At 34.6% G+C, this 24988-nt stretch overlaps 3 protein-coding genes across 4 annotated transcripts in view; 2 read left to right on the top strand and 1 right to left on the bottom strand.

Moving 5' to 3' along the window:
- The window catches only part of LOC130728725 (uncharacterized), a 58353-nt gene extending 42896 nt beyond the window's left edge, over positions 1-15457 (top strand). The window contains exons 6-9 of one of the 2 annotated variants that reach the window (XM_057580274.1): positions 6924-6992; positions 12420-12488; positions 14979-15215; positions 15298-15389. In XM_057580274.1, coding sequence (XP_057436257.1) covers positions 6924-6992; positions 12420-12488; positions 14979-15215; positions 15298-15305 — 383 coding nt within the window. In that variant the 3' untranslated portion in view covers positions 15306-15389. Of the gene's footprint in view, positions 1-6923; positions 6993-12419; positions 12489-14978 lie in introns of both variants that reach the window. The other variant, XM_057580273.1, reaches the window with a different exon arrangement.
- Positions 15458-15702: 245 nt separating this feature from the next.
- LOC130728724 (putative disease resistance protein At4g10780) lies at positions 15703-17289 on the top strand. The gene has a single exon (XM_057580272.1). The coding sequence runs from the start codon at positions 15703-15705 to the stop codon at positions 16870-16872; it is 1170 nt and encodes a 389-aa protein (XP_057436255.1). The 3' UTR covers positions 16873-17289.
- Positions 17290-18001: 712 nt separating this feature from the next.
- Positions 18002-23716, bottom strand: LOC130728727 (protein CROWDED NUCLEI 1). Its single transcript, XM_057580276.1, has 8 exons — positions 23225-23716; positions 22362-22571; positions 21984-22237; positions 21605-21875; positions 21432-21515; positions 19008-21112; positions 18739-18901; positions 18002-18558 (listed from the first exon to the last, which is right to left on the bottom strand). The coding sequence occupies exons 1-8, from the start codon at positions 23435-23437 to the stop codon at positions 18346-18348; spliced, it is 3513 nt and encodes a 1170-aa protein (XP_057436259.1). The 5' UTR covers positions 23438-23716; the 3' UTR covers positions 18002-18345.
- Positions 23717-24988: the final 1272 nt, after the last annotated feature.

Here is a 24988-nt window from a genome sequence, read left to right on the forward strand (position 1 = left end):
TTGAAATTAAAATTAAATAAATAATAAGATAAATTAAAATTAAATCAAGAAATAAACAACCTAAATCATAATCAAATCTAAAATTTAAAAGGTAATAAATAAAAATAGATAAAAACTACAAAAATCTAGATAATCACAATAAAAACTCATAAAATCCTGAATTAATTAAAAATCCGAAAATTCAATAAAAATTAATTAATACTATAAAAATAAATCAAAAATATATTAAGTTAAAATCAAGAAATAAAAAACCTAAATCCTAATCAAATTTAAAATTTAAAAATGTTTTTTTTTATGAGAATTAACCTGAGAATGACACGTGAAATTTTTTTTATGAGAATTAACGTGAGAATGACACGTCACTGAGAATTAACGTGAGAATGACACGTCACTAAATCAGCCTTATAGGAGTTCTTCTTTTCTAATATATATTGATTGATTGATATTGATATTGATTTTGTTGTAGTAAAATATTTTTTGTTGGTTGTTTAATTAGGTATTTTTTTTATGGTAATGATTTTAATTATAGAGTATGGACTTATTAATAAGTGTTAGTTAATATTATTAATTTTTACAACTTTCTAAAATACACCGAGTTAAGCAATCGAACCAGTGACTCATTGACTCAGTACCTCGATCGAGTCGATGACCAAACCGAAATCTTAAAACACTGCTCACATGTTTAAAATTGTTTTTAGCTGATTTAAACATGATTTTGATTCACTTTATTAATTTCACCATTTTTCATTCTTTGCTTTTCTGATGTGCTCAAGTTTTAAAGTGGTGACAAAGAGATTTTACTGCCTTATAGTTGAGAGATTTATTGTAATGATTGATACTAATACTGGTAACACTCATCAAAATTATACTTAATACTTTGTTTCTAGAAAACATTGTAGTTAACCTGTTTGATTGTGTTTTCATTTTTTTTTTTCAAAACAGTTTTGTAAAATAATTTTTAAAAACTACTTTTTAGAACAATATTAAAAAAAACTTGTTTGGTAATTAGATTTTAAAAACAGTTTTGGAAATAAAAAAACAAAAAAACGTGTTTGATAAATTTATTTCAAAAACATGTTTTAGAAACAAAAAATAGAATACTCGTTTGGACGCCATCCTTAAGGAAAAAGGTTATTAATTTTTTTTTTAAAGATAAAAATGATTATATATGAATATATTAAATCAAATAATTTTCATCATAAGATTTTTGATAGTTTACTTCATACAATACTAAATCTGTGTTCTAATTTTTTTTTGGCCTTTTCTCCCTACGAAGTTCCTCCTCTTCCTGGGTGAAGTCCTTTTTTTAAAAAAATCCAAAGATTGTATTCATAACTAGCACTCAAGGAAGTAGAAAGCAAGAAACCACACGCGAAGTGACAAACAAGTTGAGACCTCGATACAGCTCTTGCTTAAAGACTTACACAAAGAAACATAAGTACCAAATACAAGATACATAACCAGCAAACAAAGAAACATAAGTACCAAATACAAGATACATAACCAACAAACAGATAGATAGTGAGGGGCAGGGGCACCCATCCAACTTGATCATCAGGGATCAATCTTCCACATCCCAATAATTTTATTGTAAGAATACCATTGTACCAGCCTTTAACCTGACATGGCTACCCCCTCACCCTGTGGCGGAGCTAGAATTCTTATGAAGCCCGGGCAAGATTAAGGTTAAGTGTAACTGTCCACATCTAACATCTGACCCACATTTTTAAATTGCGGTTGCGGTCGCGGTTGCAAGTGTTGCGGTCGCGGACATTGCAATGTTGCGGCTACTGCAGCGTAAATAGTCTGTTGCAATATCAAATATATCTCATTCTCTATTAAAGTTGACCGATTATTAAACCGATCGAGACCCTAATTCAATGTTAAATAATAAACCTGTGGCTAAATCGTGATTTTATATTTAAATAATCTTTTGGCTAAAAAGCATTTTTAGCCCCTAATTTTTTAAGTTTGTGCAAATTCTACCCCTACTCTATTTTTGTCTACGTTTCTACCCCTCATGTTTTCAAACAGTGCACCCGTCTACCCCTCTGTCAGTCAGACTTTCTCAAGAGAGGTTTCTGAGTGGATTGGAGAGATGAATAGGAGTATATGAAGTTGATGATGATCTAGGAAATGATATTAATTAAATTTGCTTGATGTATATATCAATTATGTATGTAACTGAACTGGTTACATGCATGTTTTGTTACTTACAGGTCTTAAGTTTAAATCTCCCTTGTCCATTTTTTCCAATTTCACTTGTAATTTCCACATGGCAAGTCCAAAAAATATTAAAAAAAGTCACATCAGCTCATTCTGTTAGTTTTTTAACGTCTGACTAACGGAGAGGTAGACGGTGCACTGTTTGAAAACATGATAGGTAGAAACATCGACAAAAATAGAGTAGGTGCACAACTTTTCTTTATAACTAGGATTATACCCGTGCGATGCACGGATCATTGCTTAGATTATTATGAGATTTGAATTATTGGCAGACGAAGACGCAGAAGCAATCAAAATTATTGGCACACATATAAAAATTTTATGTTTTCAAAACTTTAAGTGTTCATTATAGTAGAAAAGTAATTAACAAATTCATACAAACTTAACTAAATGATAATAACAAATTAAGGAGTAACAATGGATATAAGTTCAAAAAAACAATGGATATAAAGTTTTTTTTTAAACACTGGATATTTAATGTGATATATTCATTTGTATGCTCGGGCATCAAGGGGATTAGTATGACTGTCAAAAAAAAGATGGATTAGTATGGCTATTGGATGTGCATATATATATGTATATATATATACATATATATATATATATATATATATATATATATATCTTGAGAAACTAAAAAATAACAGATTAGTTTCATGTTAGCTTCACATATCTTTTCTATGTTTTTTTTTTCAATAGCATTATAAAGATAATTTTACAAAATGTGGCAAATTTAACTGTAATGTGCTTTTTAAGTAGTTTGGATAAAAAAACTTGGTGCCAACAATAACAATATTAGTTTGTGACTTTGAATTCTTGATTTAATCTGAAATAAATGAAAAAGATATCCGATTTAGTGAACAACTATCAGGAAGATTGCAAAACACTAACAATTGACACCTATAGAACTACACATAGATAAAACTATTAAAAAACATGCATAAGAAGTCATTGAAAAGAAACCTGTCAGAAGTCATTTTGTAAAACCAACTAACCAAGAAAAACAAACGTCCACATTGTCATTAAAAATCATATCAAATAAGTAAAAAGAGAATCCGTGAAAAGAGAATCCCTGAGTTATATCAGGATGCTACTTCTTGACCTGCTTTGCTCATGTTCTTTGCTAACAGTAGCCATTCTTGATTCTTCAGTTCCATTAACAGTAGACCTGTCAGAATGCAAGTATGGCTCAGTACTAAGCACTTAGTGCGAAGTTGGATATGGAGGAAGATCACAAGAAATTGCAGGTGACATAAGTACTCTCACTACCTGTATCTTTTACCCACATCAGGACCTTGGTATTGCACTCGTGTAGGATGGCTTGACAAAAAAATATTAAGGAGTTCCCAAAAACTAACCAGTTGTGGATAATACTCAACCTGCATTGTGTAAGCAAACAAAAATGGAAAATTCAATAAAATCATCCAAGTTCAACTCACTGCGTTAATAGATCAATGAAGCTATATACTGATTTTAAGATGTAGGGTGGATTGACAATTTTCTTTTGTTCATGGTCTAAAAGGAAATCACACCATGTGATAAATGCTATGAAAAATTATCAACATATGGTAGTCACATGAACTGCACAATCAGAATCAAGACAACCACACTTTGATAAAGCATTATGCACTGCTATATTTATCAGATGAATAATTGAGTAAAGGTTGTTCTTTTCATGGACAGATAATTAACAATCATCCATCATATCATAAACTGTGTATGTCAACTAAGCACTCAATATTTTTTTAGAATCTACTTCAACTAAGCACTCAATATTTTTTTTTAGAAAGCAAAACAGTTTTATTGAGGACAAAGAAAGCTTGAGAACAACCTTCTCAAGGTAGGTGAAGTAAGGCTGCCAAAAAACACACAAGTAACCAGCATCACAAGAGCCAAAAAGAAAAGCAAACAAAACACAAAACAGGGAAACCATAAACAAAAGCAAATAACAGGGGCATAACTACAAAACACTTACAAAAAGAAAGAAAGTCCCCCTCAATGATAAATCTACAACAACATGCTGATAAACTTAACATATTCAGAAACATTGGCATTAAGCAAAATGGCTTAATCAACCATCGACAAAAATAGAGTAGGTGCACAACTTTTCTTTATAATTCAATCAAGTAAACAATAAAGATATTTAGTCTAGAATGTTCATCTCACACACCGTGGTTACTGGTTAGTCAAAAAGCATAGAGTGACTAACGTATCTTTCTCAATAATCTCTGCATCCAGCATCATTCATCCTTCACTGCTCAACCATCCCAATTTTTTTCACAGTCACAACACAAGCCATGTCTCTTTCTCAACAATCTTTGTACCCACAATCTTTGCACCCAGATGCTATACCCATGAAGCAAAACCATCCTCATCAAACTAAACTCATATCTTACCTGAAAATCAAGAAATTTATCACAGAACCCAGAAATTTCCAATCATCTTCTTCTTCCTTCTCCTCCTTCTCCTTTTAAAACAAGTGTAGAACCAGATCCATGACTGACCCAGAAGCACAATGTCAAACAAAAAGTGAAAATCCAAACGAAACCCTTTTTCTGAAATATGTAAACCTCAATAGACCCAATACATTCAGAGAAACAAACGAAGAGGAAGAAAAGAGGCATCACCAAACATGCTAACTTCACCGAATCAATAACAGAGGAAAAAGAGGAGCAAATCCTTATCGGAAGAGAAATAAAAGAAGAGGAGTAAATTTGCCTTATAGCAAGAGAGAACGATTTCGGAGCGGCCAGTCAACAATGAGAAGCCATGTTCAGGATGCGGGGTCAGACTCAAATGAGCAAGTAAAGAGAAAGAAGATGTAGTAGAAACCAATATTTACAATAGTGCCATTAATGAAAAACAGGAAAACAACCCGTTCTCCATGTTTTTGCTATTTCCGGAACAGAAATTTAAAAACAGGAAACAAAAACAATTTTTTTCTGTTCTGATTTTATTGTTTTAAAAACAAAAAAATTGAAAACAGTTTTCAAACAGTTTCTTTTACTTTATTTTATTTTTTAAATTTTGTTTCTAAAAATTTAAAATTTTCTATTGTATTAATTGGTTGGTTTGCAAACCTTCCCGCTAACTTGCAGACTAGAGTAGTATGAACGCGAAATAATTAAATATTATGTCCGCTTATTTTGAAGACCAACCTGGTCCGGTCCATTTAAAAGTGGGCCACACAGATCGGGTAAAAAAGGATCAAATTGGCATGCACACCCACCTTAAGTTTTTGACATATTGAAATGAGTGGTGTTATGCTCCTTAATCCTCATCAAATCTCACCCTATCAATTCAACGTCTGCTAGGGTTTGTCTACTGAGTGCTGCTTCTCCCCCTTGGGGGGTTCCTCCCCCTTTGGGGGACTTCTTCTCCTCTAGGGAGTTCTTTTCCTGCTTTAGGTAGGTTTCTTCCCACATCAGGTGGGTTTTCTTCCACATTAGGTGGATCCTTTACCCAAATAAGTGGGTTTGTTTTGGTTTTGTTCCTTGGCCATCACCATCTTCCTCTAACCCCCGCCACCCTCTCCTCCACGGCCATTCCTGTCGCCGCCGCTGCCACCCTTGCCTCCTCTAGTCTTTTCCGCCGCCATCTACCACCGGGGTGTCAAAGCTCTAGATCTGGCACTGTTCTTCTCAGATCCGGGTTCTCTGATAATGCTTCAGTGATCTACAAGCCCGTTCCAGATGCTTTGGTGTTCTTGGCTCCCCTTTCCCAGTTCTGCAGCTCCTACTGCTGCCTGTATGGAATCTTCAAAAGTTCTCCTCTTTTCCTTATTCTCAGAGGTGCAGAGTTGACCCCTATTTGGTGCCGTTGAAGCATACTGGCTTCGCTTTTCGCCGCCGCAGTACAACTTCGGCAGAGCCGTTTTGTTGTAAAGAGGGAGCACTGGTTAAAAATGTTGGTTTTTATCTGCTCAGAAGTTAATTGGCTCTCTGTTCATTTGGATTTTAGGGGCTTTTGTTGGGCTCTAGGGTTTTTACATCATGTTTTAGCTGATTATTTCAGTTGAGTGTGCATGCTTGCGCTTAATTTTCTTATGTATTTGTGCATTGCGAATAGCGCTCTTAGAGAGTTTTCTCGCATGTTGTAAGTGCCGTTTGGCAAACCTCTGAGTTTTAATTCCATACATCTTTGACCAAAAAAAAAAAATCTCACCCTATCGAGTCACACCTTGATGTCGCATGGTTTTTAACCCTAACATTTTAATATTCAAAGTAATTTTAATATTTTGTTTAGGATCTTTTAATTCCGTTTATGATATTATCTTTTAAATTCCTTTAGAATCTTTTAAATTCGTTTAGGATCTTTTAATTTTATCTAGGATTATCTTTTATTTTCGTTTAAATTAAATCTGTTTGTTTTCTTTTAGGATATTTTCTTTTCCTATATTTTTTTTTGGTACATCGGAAAGATAAATTGCATCTGTTAGGAATCGAACCCTGGACCTCCCCCTTGAGCTATCATACGGGACCTATTTTTTGATAATAAAATTTGAGAATTTTTTATAATCATATTTTTGGCTTTGAAAGACATAAAGGTTTTTTTTTACAGAATTATGTCATGTTTGTCATAATATGATATAGTCATTTCTCCCATTATTATCTTGAAAAAATATTGTTGGAAGTTTAAAAATGTTGATTAGATTTTGTTTTATATTTTTGTTTATGTTGCACTTATGTTGCTTGAAGGTGCTCCTGGAATGATTAGTACTAATATTGGTGGTCCAGTTAATCATCAAGATACTGTTGAATATGGAGGTAAATGTCTAAACTTGCAATCAATTTATGATATATTTCTTATAGGTAAGCCATTATGCTAATGATTAATATGATCAAACCTTTGAAAGACAGAGATAAAAGTTTACTTTACAATATGTATTTTAAAATAATTATGTCATTTATAATAATATGATAAAGCCATTTTTCTATTATTTTGAAAAGGAAAAAATTGTTAAGAGTTTGAAAATGTTGAATAGATTTTTTTATATTTTTCATTATGTTGCACTTTAGTGCGTGAAGATGTTCATGGAACGACTATTGCTTATTTTGGGGGTCCGGTTAATTGTGCTGACATATAAGTTGTTTTGTTTGATTTATTTCTAATGGATCAAAAATTTATATTAGATTTTATATCTAGGTTCAATCATGTGTTGTCATTATTTTCAATACATGATTCATTTAAAAAAAAATCAATATATGATTGAAAATTAGTTATAATCAGTGTATTTTACCCGCGCGTTGTACGGGAAATTTGTCTATTGTATTTGATACATCGATGATCGATCAATATTTTAAATTATAAAAATTTAAGATACTAAGAATGTAAGAACAGTCATAATAAAGATGTAGACATTTAATGAGCATAAATTCAGACACTCAATTCTAGTGTTTTGTAAGCATACATTGAATTTCAATTAACTAATATAAAAATTTTGAAAAACACATAAGTTATTAGGTCAAAATCTTTAAGTTTTGCATATGTGAGGTATAACTATATTTTGTTTGCGAAGATGTATATCCGTGTTGCATAAAGGGTATTGCTTTTGTATTTTAGATATGTAACAATACATAAATATATAACTATTGTTTAAATTATTAAAAATACACTTCAGTTATACAAAAATGAATTATTTTTAACTCAATAAAATTTTCATTTTTCATGTAAAATGTTCCTCCCCGTGAGATCTCGTAACTCTAATATGTTAGCACTAATAAATTTAGGTCATAAATTTATAGTATAGATGTATTAATATTTTTTATTTCTCGTACTATTCTTACTATAAAATTATAATAGTTATGTACATATATAAATATACACTCTTGAAATTTTGAAAAAAATACTAAGTTGCCAAAAGGCGGAGGAAATAAGCAATATTTAGCACTCCGAAGGCACCAAACCAAAACGAAACCCAGAAGCACGACGCAGGGAGCATCAAGACTGGAGCATCAAGAACAAAAAGGAGACGTCAATAAAGAAAGGAAGGTGCAGACCAACAAAACTGAGAAGACCACCGCCGCGCATCCAGAAACGAACCGCCAAAAAAACCGTTGCAACACACCACAAACCCAAATCCACCACCAACAACGATCCCAAACTGCACACCGAACACCCTGAATAAGGGCGTTTAAACCTGAATAGAGCCAACCACGGCGCAACCAAGGTGCAGATCGGAAGTGAAAATTGCAGCAAAGAGACTCTCTTGCTGTTGCTCTCTCTCGGTTGAAAAACAGAGCATCGTCATGAATAGCAGTAGAGCAAACAGCGAAGAGCCAAACCGAAACTTACTCTGGTAAAGGGAGATCTGAACCAGAGGCGGCGAAACCCACCGCAACAGGGGCAGGCAGAGGAACCACGACTGGAAATGAAAATAGGGGCGAAGGAAACCAGGAGAAGTCTGAACGGAAAACCTAGAGCTTAAAAACCTAAGAGTTTGCCGCCACGAGAAAGCGAGAAGAGCCTCCGCGAACCAATGACAGTGACGCCTCTTAAAACTAGTGGGGGACGCATCCAAAGGAGGGGAGCCGCGGAACGAAACTTGAAATCGAACACTAGCAAAAGAGGAAAAGAACTAGGAAGGAGGAGGAAGAGGCCCGCAACCGTGAAAGGAAGAAGGAGCAGAAGGTTGAAGGAAGGAGGAGCCCCAACCCCATGGAGGGGAAGGGGCGGCGCTGGGTACCAAAAGCCCAACCCTAGCAGACTGTGTTTTTTTTAACTGTGCAAGAGTTAAACAAAACCTGTTAATTTCTAATCTATTTTGATGTAGCCTTATATAAGTTGACCCACTTAACTCGCAAGTTCATGTGTTTGTGTTTTTCCGTATGTTTATATGCAACATATATTTTTATCCCTTAAAATAATAATTAAAATGAATAAAATAAGTTTTAAATACTTTTATTTAGAAGGATAGCTCAAGTCTTCCATTTGTAAAAAAAAAAAAGGATAGCTCAAGTGGTAAGAGTTAGGGACATAGGGTGGGGTGGAATGAAGGGTGAAGGCCCGGGTTCAAACCCGGAGGATGAATTAATTTACTAACATTTCTAAGAACTAACATTCGTTTAGGATTTTAATTTCATCTAGGATTATATTTTAATTTTGCTTAGGATTTGTTTATTTTCTGTTAGGATATTTTCTTTAGATAATGATAGAGTGCACTAGGATGTAGGCACGATGGGAGCAGAGGCAGTTTCTGGCGGTTTAAAACCGCCAGAAATGTGTAGCACTTGCGTTTTTCCCTGGCACCGCATATTAAACCGCCACTAACTGTTGCTCGTGCACTCTCGTGCATAATCCAGTCGAGCCGAATAGTATTGCTCTTTTCCTATTGAGTTTGTTATTGATAATAAAATTTGAGAGTTTTCTCACTTTCTAGAGTTATCCTTTTAGGGTCCAGCGCATGCTAACCCTTGTGTGCTTCTGAATGCGTCAAGTGGTATCAGAGCTGACTTTCTCATGTCTCTTTTCATAGCTTGATTAATCATGGGAGATCAACCAAAAATCAAAGCAGACCTTGAGGGTTTTACCGCGGGTGTTGCCCTGGCCCTAACCGCTTTGACGCAATAGATGGCGACGTTAACGGCGGGTATAACAACATGGAGGTACAACGTGAACCAGCACAGAGATAGGGGAGGAGAACAACATAGGCGTGGAGGCACAAATAATTGTGCCATTGCTATGAGAAGTTTCAGTTCTTCTCAGGACCCTCCTTGCTTCTTTGCTTTGAAGGTCTGGGATGCCTAGAAGGTTGGAGCTTCTGCAGTTCTTGTTGCCGATAATGTCAAGGAACGCTTAACAGGTTGTCCCATATCTTGATGATCGTGCAAATGCTGTCATAAAATCGCTGGGTCTTGATATCGAGAAGATTGAGAAATGCGTGGGAGATCCAGATATTCATATAAAAAACTCCCTTTTGAAGAAATAGTAAGAAGCCCACGTTGGAAAGGGATCACAAGTGATGTTACCATATTGCCTACTCTTGTTGTCAATAATCGACAATACCAAGAAAATTGGAGAAAGGTGTTGTTCTTAAAGATATTTGTTATGGGTTTGAGGAAACTACTGAATTGACTATTTGTTTAAACAGTGGTATGGAGATAAATGAGTTCTTAATGAACAATGGTGGTTGTTGGCAGGATATAGTGGCTAATATTACTACATACAAGGATACGAGTGTAACAACTGAGCCCCAAGGATACGAGTGTAACAACTGAGCCCCATGAATTCATTTTGGCTAAATATGAGCAGTTTTTTGGTAGAATTCATGTATTTGACCCTGGCATTCTTGATGACACTGACATTCAGATTTAGGTAGATGAGCCTTTTATCAAGATAAGAAATCGGGGTCGAGTTCTTCAGAGGTGGTGGAGATGAATGTAGCACGGTGTTTGGCCGTCTGAATTCGTCTCAAGCCTGGAAAAAAAAACATTTTAATATTTAAAGTAATTTTATTATTTTGTGTAGAATCTTTTAATTTCATTTAGGATTATCATTTAAATTCGTTTAGGTTAATTTCGTTTAGGATTATTTTTTAAATTTGTTTAGGATATTTTAATTTCATTTAGGGTTATCTTTTAATTTCGTTTAGAATTTGTTTATTTTCCGTTAGGATATTTTCTTTTCCTATTTAAGCACTTGTAAAGCATAGCCTATTGAATTTATTATTGATAATAAAACTTTAGTAGATTCCAGACTTTCTGGTGGATTTCAGAGTTGTTCTTTTAATTTTCAGCGCTTGCTAATCCTTATCACGCTTCTAACTGCATCACACCTTGCTTTTGGCGGCGAGTCATGACAAATTCTCCTGTTTTAGCCACCGTTACTCTCACCTCATCCATCATTTCAATCCCAAAATTAATACTAGCCCTCTAGTCTAAGAGGAAGGAAGTCCATTTTATTTATACAGTTTTGATGAGTACTCTTAAAGTGTCATCAGCAAAGTTGGAGATAATTATGTAATATTTTAGGAACTAATTTTATATGTATTTAAAAAATATTTTTTCTTGTACAAATATGTATTTAAAGAGTATGATAACACTTTAGTCTTTTAGAGGAAATAATTTAACAATTTTACAGAATTATGTCATGTTTGTCATAATATGATTCATTTAGTCATTTCTCCCATTATTATCTTAAAAAAATATTTTTGGAAGTTTAAAAATGTTGATTAGATTTGTTTTATACTTTTGTTTATGTTGCACTTATGTGCGTGAAGATGTTTATGGAACGGCTAATGAGTATATTGGGGGTCCGGTTTATGATATATACAATTTTTTATAGGTAAGTTATTGTGCTGACATATAAGTTGTTTTTTTGATTTATTTCTAATGCATCAAAAATTTATATTACATTTCACATCTAGGTTCAATCATGCATTGTCATTATTTTCAATACATGATTGAATTTTTTTTATAATTATGTAATATTTTGGGAACAAATTTGATATTTATTTACAGATCATTATAAGAATGCTTTAATTTTTTAGAGAAAATAATTTTACGTTAAAAAATATTAAAGGATTAATATGATCATATCTTTACCTTTGAAAGCCCGAGATAGAAGTTTGTAACCAAAAAAATATTATATTCTAACACGCTGTCTCACGCAAGAACTCTTTTTTTTTTCTAAAGCAAAAGAAATAATTATATAAGCTACTTGAAGAGCTAATCATGAAGGAATACATAAGGGGAATGAAGATTAGTACATCGAAAAGCTAACCAGCACACAATTATAGGCAACCCCACAACCAAAAAAGTAACCCCACCTAGTCTAAAACCAAATAAACAGACCCATGACATGGCGGAAAGGACCACCCAGCCAGCTCAACCCTCGGGACCTTATGTTTTCAGCAATGCCATATGCTTTTTAGTTCAACTTTTTTATTAGAAAGACTTGGGGCGACATGGATTGAACTCTGGACCGCTTGGTTATAGAGGCTCCGATACCATGTCAAGCAACCAATGATCTCAACAGCTTAAGCTTTTGAGTAAAGACCACATCAATTATATTATATTATATTCTAACAAAATTTACCTTACAATGTTTTTTTAGAAAACAAATTTCATGTTTATCATAATTTGATATAGTCATTTCTACTATTATTTTTTTGAAAAATAAATTGTTGTAAGTTTGAAAATGTTGAATAGATTTTATTTAATATTTTTCATTATGTTGCACTTAAATGTGTGAAGATGCTCATGGAATGATTAGTGATGATATCGGTGGTCCAGTTGATCATCAAGATAATGTCGAGTATGGAGGTAAATATCTCTATGTATGATATATAATTTCTTAAGTATATGTAAGCTATTGTGCCAACATATAAGTTGTTATGTTTGTTTAATTTATACCGCATCGAATTTTTTTATTAGATATAACGTTTAGGTTCAATGATACATTGTCTTTATTTTCAATGCATGAATGAAAACTGGTGGTAATTATGTGATATTTGAGGAACAAATTTGATATGAATTTAAAGATTAACATGATAATGCTTTAATTTTTTAGAGAAAATAATTTTATGACAAAAGTCCTTAAAGGATTAATATGATCATATAAACCTTTAAAAGACAAAGATAAGAGTATACTGTACAATGTTTTATTAGAATGATTAATATGATCATATTTTTTTCCTTTGAAAGACAAATAGTTTACTTTACAATGTTAAGCTATTGTGTTGACATATAAGTATAGTAATTGTAGTATAGTAAAGGGTTTTGTCGTATCCACAAAAATGTATAATACTTATGTCATTCAATAGTTAACAAACTTAAATCATTATTTCACAAGATATTGTTTGTTTTTTATATATGAAAATAAAATTGTAAAACAAGTATAATAACGGAGAAACAACATGTATGAGAATTTGTTGGGATTAGTTTTCATTGTTTAACCTTTTTGCATTCTAGTGATTCAAATACAAACTAAGCCTAAGAATATGATTCATCTACTCCAGTTCAACCCTACTTCATTGATGTCTTACGTGAGTGGATAGCAATAATCTATAATCCTAAACATGAATGTCTCACATGATTAAGCAAAAGTTATCATGAATTGTCGGTATTTAAGTAACTAACAAACCTAACTCTATGCGAATTATTAGGTGATTAACTCTAGTTAGGACTCAAAAAGTTGTAGCTTCCGCTCACAAGTCGAATAATCAAGCAAAATACCCTAGGTGCACAATCTAAAATATAACATGAAGATCAAGATAAAACCACTAAATCACAAACAAGAAACATGCTTTATATTGAAGAGAATCATATAAAAGCATAAGTATCATACAACTACATCAGATCCCAACAAAAGAGAGAATAGTTATCCTTTTCCATGGATAGTTTTAAAAATAAAGATGAAGAATAAGAAGAATCAAAGCTGTCGCGATGTCTCGCCGCCGAATTCAATATACATGCCTTCTCTCTAGCTTCCTAAACCTCTTCTCTTGTTCCTCTTCCTTTTAATCCGAGTTAAGTGATGCCTCCTAAAACCTAATGAGAAAATGATTTTTATATGAAAAGGTGAGTATAGGGAGCTTAACACCACTTTCTGGGTGCTCAACATTAATTCTATTTGGATGTATAGTGATGTTTAGGTTTTGTGTTGGATTATGTTAATGTTTTGAGAATGAAGGGGGAAGAAGAAGGAAATCAAGACCATGAAGGTTGTGGTTTAAGGGTTGCAAATGATTAAGATGAAAACTTTATGGATTTGTTTAAGCTTTAGGCTGAAGATGAAAGAAGATGATGGAGGATGAAGATGATTGAGGACAAAGATGGTAGTTTAAGATGAAAATTTATTATTTATTATTTTAGTTGAAAAAATAAAAATATTCCATGTCACATAAAACCTACCTGCCAACAAGTTTTTTTCGCAAATAGAAATATGTATTAATAAAGTGATGAGGAAATTTGTAAGATTTACACCTTCCTCTCAGGGATCAAAAAGAAAGCAACCTAGAAAGAGTCAGAAAAATCACCAAGAGAAAAACCTACACCCGGAGAGATGCCAAAAAACCCGCCCCCAAAGCCTAAACAAACTCTTCTAGAAGCCAAACAACCAACAAAATCCACCTAAGGCCACAAAAACAGCCGCCCCCAAGCCAACCAATAAACTAGAAAACACATGCCAACAAGTTAAGGGATGAATTTCATTGAAATTTTAATTCTTGGACTAATATCAATAACTCGCTATAGTTCAGGGGCCAAAACATATATAACCCTTTTATTTTTTATCTTGCGAAAATATGAAATATTTTTTCTCAACCATATATTAATGTTAGCACGTGATATAATTTAAAAAATTTAGTTTCTTTTGTTTAATGCTGAATTAGTTCAAAATCCAAATCAGAAGTTATGAATCAGTTTCTTTTTACTTTTGCTGCACGAGAAATAGTTAGTCTTAAAAGCTTTCACGTGACTTACTTTAGTAATTAATTTTAAAAGATTGTCTAAATGATTCATGAGAAAGTTTTGGTTAAATAACCCTTCATCCAATCACATTGGAGATAAGTGAGTTGGAAATAAATTAATAAATAAAATATAGAAATTATAACTCACTTATCTTCAATGTGATTGGATGATGAGTTATTTAACCCAAACTTTCTCATCTAGACAACCCTTATTAATGTGTGTGTGCGATTACTTTTTTTCTTTTTAAAGTCTTACTCGTTTTTATTAGTTACATATGATAGTTTAAATAGAGAATAAATATGTCTACATTTTGAGCTTTATGTAAAGAAACATTTGAAATAGGTTTGAGGCACAATGTGAACGAAAACAACAATGTTACTGGAGCTTTCGAAGAGGAGATTAATCAATTAAGTCAAATCATTTCTGATCTACAACGTGATGAAGATGACATCAAGGGACAATTACAATGGTTGGAATCTCGAGGCAAAAAGCGCAAGAGAGAAGACGACAACTGGTTACATGAACTAGAAGGCTTTAAAAGAAGAGCTGGTCATATGATCCAGTCTCGGTCGCTATCAGGTATAGAGAAATTCACCCAAGAAGTAGAAAAGCATAATCAATCAAAGCCTTTGGTGTTGTCAAATGAAATTGTTGGTTATAGGTTTGTGAAAAAATTCAAGAAGGTGTGGAAGCTTCTAGAGGATGACCAAGTACTCATCATTGGCATATATGGAATGGGAGGAGTGGGTAAGACTTTTCTAGCTAAATATGTGAAAGATGAAATAAAAAGGAAAGGAACATGGGATGTCTTTGAGTAATGATATATACACACCTCATCTTTTAAACACTTCATTTCCACTTATTTTTGTTTCTACCTCTCTCCTCTTATTATCTATCACATCTAAAACTTTCTCTCTCTTACTTTTTCTTTTCTTCCTATCTCTTTCCTCCTCCACCTCCTTCCACCTCAAAATGAGGTGTGGATAAAACATTTTCCGATGTCTTTTGGGTCAAGGTTTCCCAAAACTTTAGCATTTCAAAATTGCAACATGACATTGCAAAAGAAATGGGGGTAAAGCTTGATGATGAAGATGATGAGGAGAAAAGAGCGGAAGATTTATCATCGGCATTGGAAACAAAAGAAAAATCAATACTTGTTTTAGATGATGTTTGGAAATACATTGATTTGCAAAAGGTGGGAATTCCTCTAAGGGTGAATGGCAGCATTAAAGTGATCCTAATTACTCGTTTGATACACGTGTGTCAACAGATGGATTGCTCCCCAAAAAATATGATTAGAATTTGGCCTCTTGATTCAGATGAAACTTGGGAGTTATTTTTGGTGAAACTTGGACACCAGGGGACACCTGTAAAGCTTTCCTCAGAAGTAGAAAAGATTGCAAGATCTGTTGTAAAGAAATGTGGAAGTTTACCCCTTGCAATTAACGTGATGGCCAGAACCATGAAAGGAAAACTAGATGACGTGGATGGGTGGAAACATAAATTGAATAAACTTAACAAAGGGGAAATGGGAGAAGAGATGGAAGAAGAGGTCCTGAAGGTGTTGAAACTCAGCTATGACAATTTAGTGGATGAGAACATACAAAATTGTTTCTTGTACAGTGCATTGTTGCCTTGTTTCACAACAGATGACTTGATAATGAAGCTTGTTGAGAAAGGACTAATTAATGGAATGAGAAGTTTGGAGGAAATATTTGCTGAGGGGCGTACTATATTGGGTAAACTCGAAGACCATTCTTTGAATTTGCTGAGGGGCGTACTAGAGTATATGTCACCTGAAAGGGTATTACTATTAATGAGTTACCTGGCCTGTTATATCATGAAAGGGAGACACCAGTACGCAATGTTTAAATATGAGAAAGGGTTACCTCGCCTGCAGGAATGGACAACTGATTTGGAGATGGTATCTTTGAAGTTCAGTGAAGAAGAAATCCCAGGGGACATGTCGCCTTGTTGTCCGATATTGTCCTCCTTGATTTTATGTGATGGTAACATCTCTAGTATTCCAGAGCGTTTTTTCGAGCACATGAATGCTTTAACTGTACTGGATCTATCTCGAAACGAAAGTTTAACAGCTTTGCCGAATTCACTTTCTATGTTGAAGAATTGTGTATATTGGACAATAATCAATGGACATGCTTATGTAATGGTCTATCATCTGAGGGTACTTCCTCTTCTTCCTGGAAAATTGATATTCAATCATGCAAAAAACTGAACAGTTTGTTTTGTTCAGCGGATTCTTGTTGCAAATCTTCAAGTCATCTTTATTCGACTCTGGAGTCAATAAAAGTAGAATATTGTGATTCAATGAAGGATATCTTTGCTAATGCACCGCAGCCTTTCCCCGGCGCGTTCGCTAGCCTGAAGCATATTTATATCTATGACTGCAGTGCGCTAGAGTATTTGCTGACAGCAGAGATAGTGCCACAACTTCAAAATCTGGAGACAATAGCTGTAATTGATTGTAAATCAATGAAGGAGGTATTTGCTAATTATTTTATATCATCGAATGAGGAGTAAAACACATTAGCGAATGACATCACATCCATATATTGCTCCCAAAACTTTAAGATATGAGATGTGTATGTCATTTTACCTATATTCTATTCAGCACTTATATTTTTCATCTCAATGTGACTTCTTTATCTATTTTTTATTTTCTTACTCACACTTGAAGTATCTAATTGGATTGGATAATTTTTTCTTCAAAATAGATCCAACTCAATTTGCAAACGAATACCCCTAATGGGATCTAAAAGTAGTTAAAAAATGGCCGTTTAAGTTGTTTTCTTTATTATTATAAGGGGAAAAGAACACGATGATCTTTTATTGTCATGTATTTTTTTTTTTGGTTACAGAAGAAAGAAAAAAACATGACAATAAAGGATTGGAGCCAAGTATTGGAGAATTAAGTAAGACTTTCACTTTTTCAAATATCATAACGCTCAATACCTTTGTTTGTTGAATTATTTTGTCCAAATTTCTATTATATACTTTTAATAGACTAAGTCACCTCTCGCTCTCTCAGTCAATGTTTTCAATTGAAGAAAAAAATATGATCACTAAGAGCAGACTCTTACTGGAGACAAGGAGTATCTTCTCATCAACCACAAATTGACTTAGATCGTTCTGGGATAACAAAATTGAAATTTTGATCATTTCTGTACTAGTCAAGAGACTGACACATCAAAATTAAAAGTTCATAAAAGTTCAATTGGAGGTTCTACTGCAGGCGTGGAACCCTCTTAGCTCCATGGCCCTATGCATCACTGACATGGACAATGAAACCAAGTAGTTTGCAGCAAAAACTGCCACCCAAGGCTGCTCATACGAAAGGACATACATGATCAAATTCAAACAAATTACAATTTCGGAGAAGGAATACAATCATTTCAATACAATCAATTTCCAAGGGGAGAGGTAGCTAAAATTCCAATCTCTGAACTAGAGGCTAAACTACATCTCAAATGCCTAAAACTATCAACAAATACCAAAGGGTTCCAAATATCCATAGAAACGTAAAGGAGCAAAAAACCTAATGAAATTCAATCACCCCCTCCTAAGTAACCCCTCGTGGTTATAACTCAGAAATCTAAGTCCAGTAATTAATACAAGATAAACTTCTGACAACATCCCTAAAGTTGATGAGGTCAAGAGACAAATCAAGAAGCTGGTGAAGTGCTGTTTGTTATGTTGTAAAAAAGGTCCAAAGCTTCTTCCCTATAGAAGTTTCACCGGGACGAGGGTAATCTTCATCATCCTCTTCATCAACACCACCATGAGATTCACTCCGGTACTCAGAACCATGCTCTACTATATCATCTGCTGTTCCATTCACCTCCTCACTCAAGGTCCTTGCGGTATCACCATAACCATCCTGGGTACCCACCACTTTATGAGACTGAAACAAAACAAAACAACCATGCAACTTATAAACATTAGCCTACTCTTCAACCCCAGTTTTCAACTGTGAAATCCAAAACTTGTTTGACAACTGAAGCCTGCTATAAGATATAACAAATAATAAAGAAAAGGAATAAAAGTATGCTCATGATTGAAGCTCTCTAGTATCTATGCTTACCTCCTCAAGATCTATGCTTCCACCATTCTCATTAGTAACGCCAACTGAGTGCGAATGAGAAGTCTTTGAGTAGACATTCCCTTCTGTATCTTTTACACGATCTACCTCTCCCTCACTTTCCTTGCCGCCACCAGACATGGCTCTAGCCGATGAAGTTGCTCCACTATAAAAAATCATTACACATCCACATGTAAGTGGGCAAATAAACAAATAAACCTATCACTTTCAACAGTCAAACGGAAATAGATTAGCTAAAAGATAATTAATACCTTTTCGGTCGCCTCAAATTATATCTTGTTTCACGAGAGATTTGTACAGGAGGAGCAGCAGCCTTCTGTCGCCTTCTTTTGCGTTGCCCTAGTACCAAACTATCAGAATGTCCTTCACTAGCATCACCATCGTGGCCACTAGCAGTCACTTGAGATGTTTGAACCCGGTTCCGCTTCCGTACATTTGCCGGTCTTCTTGTATTGGATGGTTTCTGACTTTCAGAAATCACATTGGCAGAATCCTCAGCATTTGATTCCCCAGGAACTACTTCAGCAGCATTTGACTCCCCAAGTATAGCCTTGGCCTCTTCGAGAACAGCTTTCACTGTTTGCGTACGCTTTACTCTGCCCCTTCCCCCTCCCCTGCGAGGTTTCTGCTTCTCAACTTTTGAATCAGAAGGCTGCACATCTTCTGGTGCCTTACTGACATCAATGTTGCTCTGGTTGTCAATTGATGGATCATGGTTGGCTTCAACCTCTGCAATATCATTGCCAGATTGGAGCATTCGAGCATCAAAATAATCATTTACAATAGCAAACGACAACTCCACTTCATTTTCATTGCCAGGAATTCCTCCTGCTGGATCTTCAATGTCAGCTTTCTCGGAAAACAAAGTAGCCTCATCCCTTGAACCACTAACATCTTCAGATTCAATTTTTCTGATAGGGGAGATCTTGAGAATCTTAGAGGTGCATTTCCGTAGCCAGGAAATAGTGCCACCAGAAACCGGGGACTTTGGATCAGTTGCCGGAGGAACTCCAGTCATTTGCCTTGAAGAAGCCAGATTTACTTCAGAACCACCCTGTATTACATCACCTGCCAATTTCGGAAGAGAAGGTACCTCTAAATTCTCAATGTCAGCAGAGGATTGTAAATTTGACAGCACAAATTCAGAAATCATTTCTCCACAGTTCTGGCAACTCCTTAATTTATCAACGAACTCAATAAAGCGGCTTCTCTCAATGATAAATTGCTCCCGCTGATTTTTCAGCTTCTTATTAAGGTCAACAAGTAAATCAATGTCCTCTTGCATTTCTGTCCTTTGCCTTTCAAGGTGTTTTTTATTCTCATCAGTTTCTTGTTTCTCCTTCTCTAATTTACTCCTTTGAAGTTTCATTTCCTCCATTTCTCTATTAGCTACATCTCTCAAGAAATTGATATTGTCTAATTCACTCTCTCTTTTCTCTTCAAATAGATTCCTCCTCTCGTGCAAGTCCTTTTCCTTCTGCTCCAACTGATTTTGCATATCAGCTTCAAGTTCATTTTTTCGCAGCTCAAAATCCAGAAGCATTTGGTTCTTCTCATTTTGAGCTTTTTCGGCAAGGCTTGACTTCTGCAACTCAATTTCCACAGCAAATGACTCTTTAGCCAACTTAAGAGTTTCCAACTCCCTCTGTACATAATCCTCTGTGGCCAGCTTCTCATTCTTTAACTTTTCTTCTTCAAATTGTTGTAGCTTAAATATTTCTTCCTTCTGTTGAATCACATTTTTTAGCTCTTTCTCAACATCTGCTCTTTTCAGATCCAGCTCATCCCACTCTCTTTCAAAAGTCTCTTTTTGCTGTCTCAAGTCATCAGCTTCCTTCAGAAGCAATTCTTTCTGGAGCCTGTACTGATCAATTTCATGCTTCAATTGTGACTGCAAGCGCAGATATTCAGACCTCTCCTCCTCAGTGACTTTAAGATTATTAGTCTCTTCATTTATCCTCAACAGTTCTTCTTCATTGTTAGCCTTTATTTTCTCCACTTCAGCCTTAAGACTGAGCAATTCCTCTCTCTCACTTTCTATTTTATCTTTCTCCTTCGCCAAGCTTTTTTCCTCAGACTTAATAGACTTCTCTGTTTCCTTCATAGCTTTGACTTTTAGTTCATACTCTTTCTCTTTCTCCTTAAGCTTCTCTGCTTTCTTTTCCAAGGCCTGCTCTCGTTTTGCAACCTTCTCCTCCAAGTGACTAATTTCATCTTCTTTCTTTTCCACTTCCACCAATCTATTTTTCAACCCATCTTCAAATGATTTTCTTTTTTCCTCCAATTCCACCCCAAACTCCTGCTTCTTCACATCAAGAGTAGCATTATGCTCATCAACAAGCTTCTGAATCTCAACCTACAATGAGATAAGGCTGAATTCAGCAAAAAAATAGAAAATGGGCAATAGTCATAGTGGCGTGCTGGCAATGGCATACCATTCAATGATAACTATAGATGCTTACAAAACATTGACTTCATTATTAGTCTGACAGTTTTAAATACCATTGATCCTAGTATTCAAAAGCATACACACAACCACTGATCAACAGCTAAACAATAGTAACACGAACAACAAATAAATAAAACTCAAACATTAGATAGAATTTATGAGCCACCCTATCAACAATTTCCCAGCACAAAACATAACTAGCAAATGAGCAAGTAAAAGAACATACTTTTTCTCTCGCATTGAGCTTTTCATCCCAATCAGATAACTCCTTCTCTTTCAGATCCAGGTTCATCCTCAAAGAATCATATTCCTGCATCAGAGGAAATGGACCTATTAACACATGATATCGTAATAAACAAAAAAAGTGCTAAACAATGTAACATTACACAAAATATTTACCTTTTCTTTTAGGGTAATATTTGCAAGCCTGCTGTTCACATCATCTTCTTTGCTTCTCAATGTTTCATTTGTTGCATCAATGTTCTTCTGTGCCTCTTCAAGGTCCTTCTCTTTCTGCCTGCATATTCTATCATTCTCATTAGCCCTCTGCTCTCTTTCATTGAGAATTTTTTGACTCTTGGCTAGCCTCTCTTCTCCCTCCTGTAGTTTCTTCTCCCATTCTCGCAGGTCCTCTCTCTGCTTAGACAAAGTACTCTCATGTGCTTCCTGCCTGTCATTAATGATAATAAATTAACCACAATAAATACGAAAATTGATTACAAGAGAAAACCAATAAAAAAAAATACAAATTGATTCAGAATAGAAATAATGGGATTACTCTGAAATGAAGGATAAACGTTCCCTTCGAAGTGCAGATTCCTGAGCCTCCAGGTCTTGTGATTTCCTTTCAATCTCCGAACTTTTTCTGCTGATTTCTGCAAGTCTGGCATCAGCAGAGCGTAACTTTGCTTCTACTTCTAAAGATTTTTCTTCAATGCTAGCTGTTAAAGCATTTGCTTCAACCAATTTTGACTCTGCTGTAAATTTAATTTTTGCATGCTCTGACCTCATTTCTCGCAGAGCCTTCTCAAGCTGTCAGCACATATGTTTCCAAATATTAGCAAAAAATATACTTTAAGAGAATAAACTGTCCACAAAAAAGGTTGAAAGAAAAAGTCAATGCATATGTACACAATAAGTATGTCTAAAAGCTTACATCAAGCACACACTCTTTCTCGACACCCAAGGCCTTCTTCAGATTCTCTTCTCGCTTCTCTGCCTCAGATAGAGCAATTAAATGAGCAGCTTTTTCTCGTTCTAGAGCATCCTTCACTTCTACTAAATTTTGACTTAGCTCAGAATACATAGAATTCCACTCTTTTTTCTCAATTAAGAGAAGCCCCATATTGTATTGGTAGTCATAGAGCTGGACACAAAATAAAAACACATAATCAGAATAGATATGAGGTGAAAAAAAACAAAATCTAGGTACATACAGTTTCACATGGCATCACATAAAGAAAATTAGAAATAGTTGTCCACTTGTCCTATCCCTTAAACTCAAATACTTATCTTCTAAATATTATACTTTCAATTGTTAACTTCCCTATCTTAACATCAAATCATTCAGAAAGAAAAAACATATCTATCATGGTACAAGTATGACAACATATACAAAATTGGACATCAATGGGTAAATGAAATTGCAAGAATAACACCCAAAATAATTAAACATGTGATGTAAATATGTAATCACAACATAAGCCAAAGAAAATTGAGAACTAAATTACAAATGCCCTAATATCTCTAAACTCTGTTCTTAAAACATCCTAAAAATCTGTCACCCCAGATAATTAAACAAACAAAAAAACTTGAATGTACTCCATCAATAGTTCAATTCCCCATCTTAGTAGTAACTATGCTACCAAAAAATTCAAATCAAGTACGAAAATTATCAACACTTCAAATCCCAGAGAGTAAAACCAAGTGTTCTGTCTACCCTAAACTTCAAAACACACCCACATCAGAGATTCAAAGCAAAAGACCCACTTGAAAACAAAGAAAAAACTAAAACCTAACCTCCTTCTCAAGCATGGAAATTCTCTCAACCAAAACCTCCCGATCCAGGTTTCCTCCATTCTCCACAAACGCGACACCTTTCCCCTTCGAACCAGCCCCATCGCCCGATTCCGGACCCAAATCGCGGCCCGAACCGGACCCAGTTCCCGCACGAGCCCCGCTCTTGCTGGGCGTGAGGGACCAACCCTGCCACACCCTCTGCGGCGTAAACATCACCACCACCGAAACCTACCTCCGCTCAACGACGACAAAACACGACGAAGCTTCAAATCCCCAATTCAACCTCAACCACAATCACAACCTCATACCCCCATCGCGAAAATTCGAAACCGAAATCGAGACACGAAAATCAAGATGAAACCCTAGCTTCCTCTTCCGGACGCAACCGTGGTTCCCAAATTCCGGCGAATTCTGGATTTGAAATCCGGTAACGTCTCAAAAATCCTCAAACGGCTCTCTCTTTGTTTCTCTCTCTTCTTCTTTATCTCTGCGCGGATCGCTCACGTTCTTTTGCTTTTATTTTAATGGTTTTTTATTTTCAGACGGGGTTAAAGTACTTTAATACCCTTCCTTTATCAAGGTTATGCATCGTGGGGAAGGGTAATATGGGAATTTACGGAAGTGGCTTTTCTGGTTTGAGAACGTGGGTTCTCGTGTGTGTTTTACTGGCGTGACATTATTGCCCTTGGTTGGTAGACTTGAGAGGGTTTGGGGTTTGAGGGTGTTTTGGTAAAAGTAAGTGAGTGTTGTGTTTTTGAGAGAATATGCTCTTTAATGTGGGATTGGGAATGCCACGGTGTATGTGTGAGTGTGTGATGTCAAGTTGGAAAAGAGAGAACATGGCCAATTGGGGGGTTTCAAGATAAGTCTTGCCTTTGTCCTATTTGGCTTGCACGTCACTTAATCATTGTGCTTTGTTGAAGTGAACAAGAAGAACTATTGTTGCGGTTGTGGTGCACAACTGATCACAGACTTCGAATTTAACTTTTGTGTTTTATAAAATCGCGGTTAATTGACAACTCTATTTTGAAAGATCTTTGGCGCTTCTATTCAGTTGATCTCTACAAGTCATTTTAGCATACCACTAATATCCTACCCAATAATTTAGCTATGTAAGTCTCAGTTAAACTCTTTTTGTAAGTTAAAAAAAAAATTGTTAAGTGATTTTGTGTTTGGATATCTATGCGTGCAATGGATATCATTAGATATCTAAACATAATTCGGCTCTAATTGATTTTGTTTTAAAAAATTACTTTATTTTTAAATAAAAATTGATATTTTATTTTTGAATAAAAATTAATTTTATCGTAAGTGATTTAATAAAACAGTTATTTTTGTTTGTTTACAAATATAATAAGTGTTTTGACTTTTAAATTGTTTAGAAATAAAAACATAAAAGTTATTTTTTCATATACAATTACTTTAGATGAAATAAAAAAGTAAGTTTTTATATTAATTTAAATAATTATCTATTTTTCTGATTCAAAAAAAAATCATCTAGGGATAAATTTGAATTGAAAGTGGTGCACCATAAAAATATGAGTGAATTTTTTCTCCTTGACCTTAATCAATTATTTCATAATGTTTATAAGCAATTAATTCATAATGTAACCTAAAAATAGTTTAAGAAAATAATTTATTTTCTATTTGTTTAAATATTTTTTTTCAAAAGCACACAAAACACATAAAAATAAACATAAGTGATTATTTAAAAGAAAAGTGACTATACAAAATGAAAAGGAGACAAACGAGAGAGTCATGATG

The sequence above is a fragment of the Lotus japonicus genome, chromosome 1 (assembly GCF_012489685.1).
Source record: "Lotus japonicus ecotype B-129 chromosome 1, LjGifu_v1.2".
In the NCBI taxonomy this organism is placed as follows: Eukaryota; Viridiplantae; Streptophyta; class Magnoliopsida; order Fabales; family Fabaceae; genus Lotus; species Lotus japonicus.

Bases quoted from the DNA above. Each gene is read 5' to 3' on its own strand.
- LOC130728724 (XM_057580272.1), top strand. From the start codon at position 15,703: ATGGGGGTAAAGCTTGATGATGAAGATGATGAGGAGAAAAGAGCGGAA.
- LOC130728727 (XM_057580276.1), bottom strand. From the start codon at position 23,437: ATGTTTACGCCGCAGAGGGTGTGGCAGGGTTGGTCCCTCACGCCCAGC. The intron at 21,876-21,983 runs GTAATCCCATTA...CATTAATGACAG, and splicing joins CGTTTATCCTTCATTTCAGA to GCAGGAAGCACATGAGAGTA. The intron at 21,516-21,604 runs GTAAATATTTTG...CCTCTGATGCAG, and splicing joins ATATTACCCTAAAAGAAAAG to GAATATGATTCTTTGAGGAT.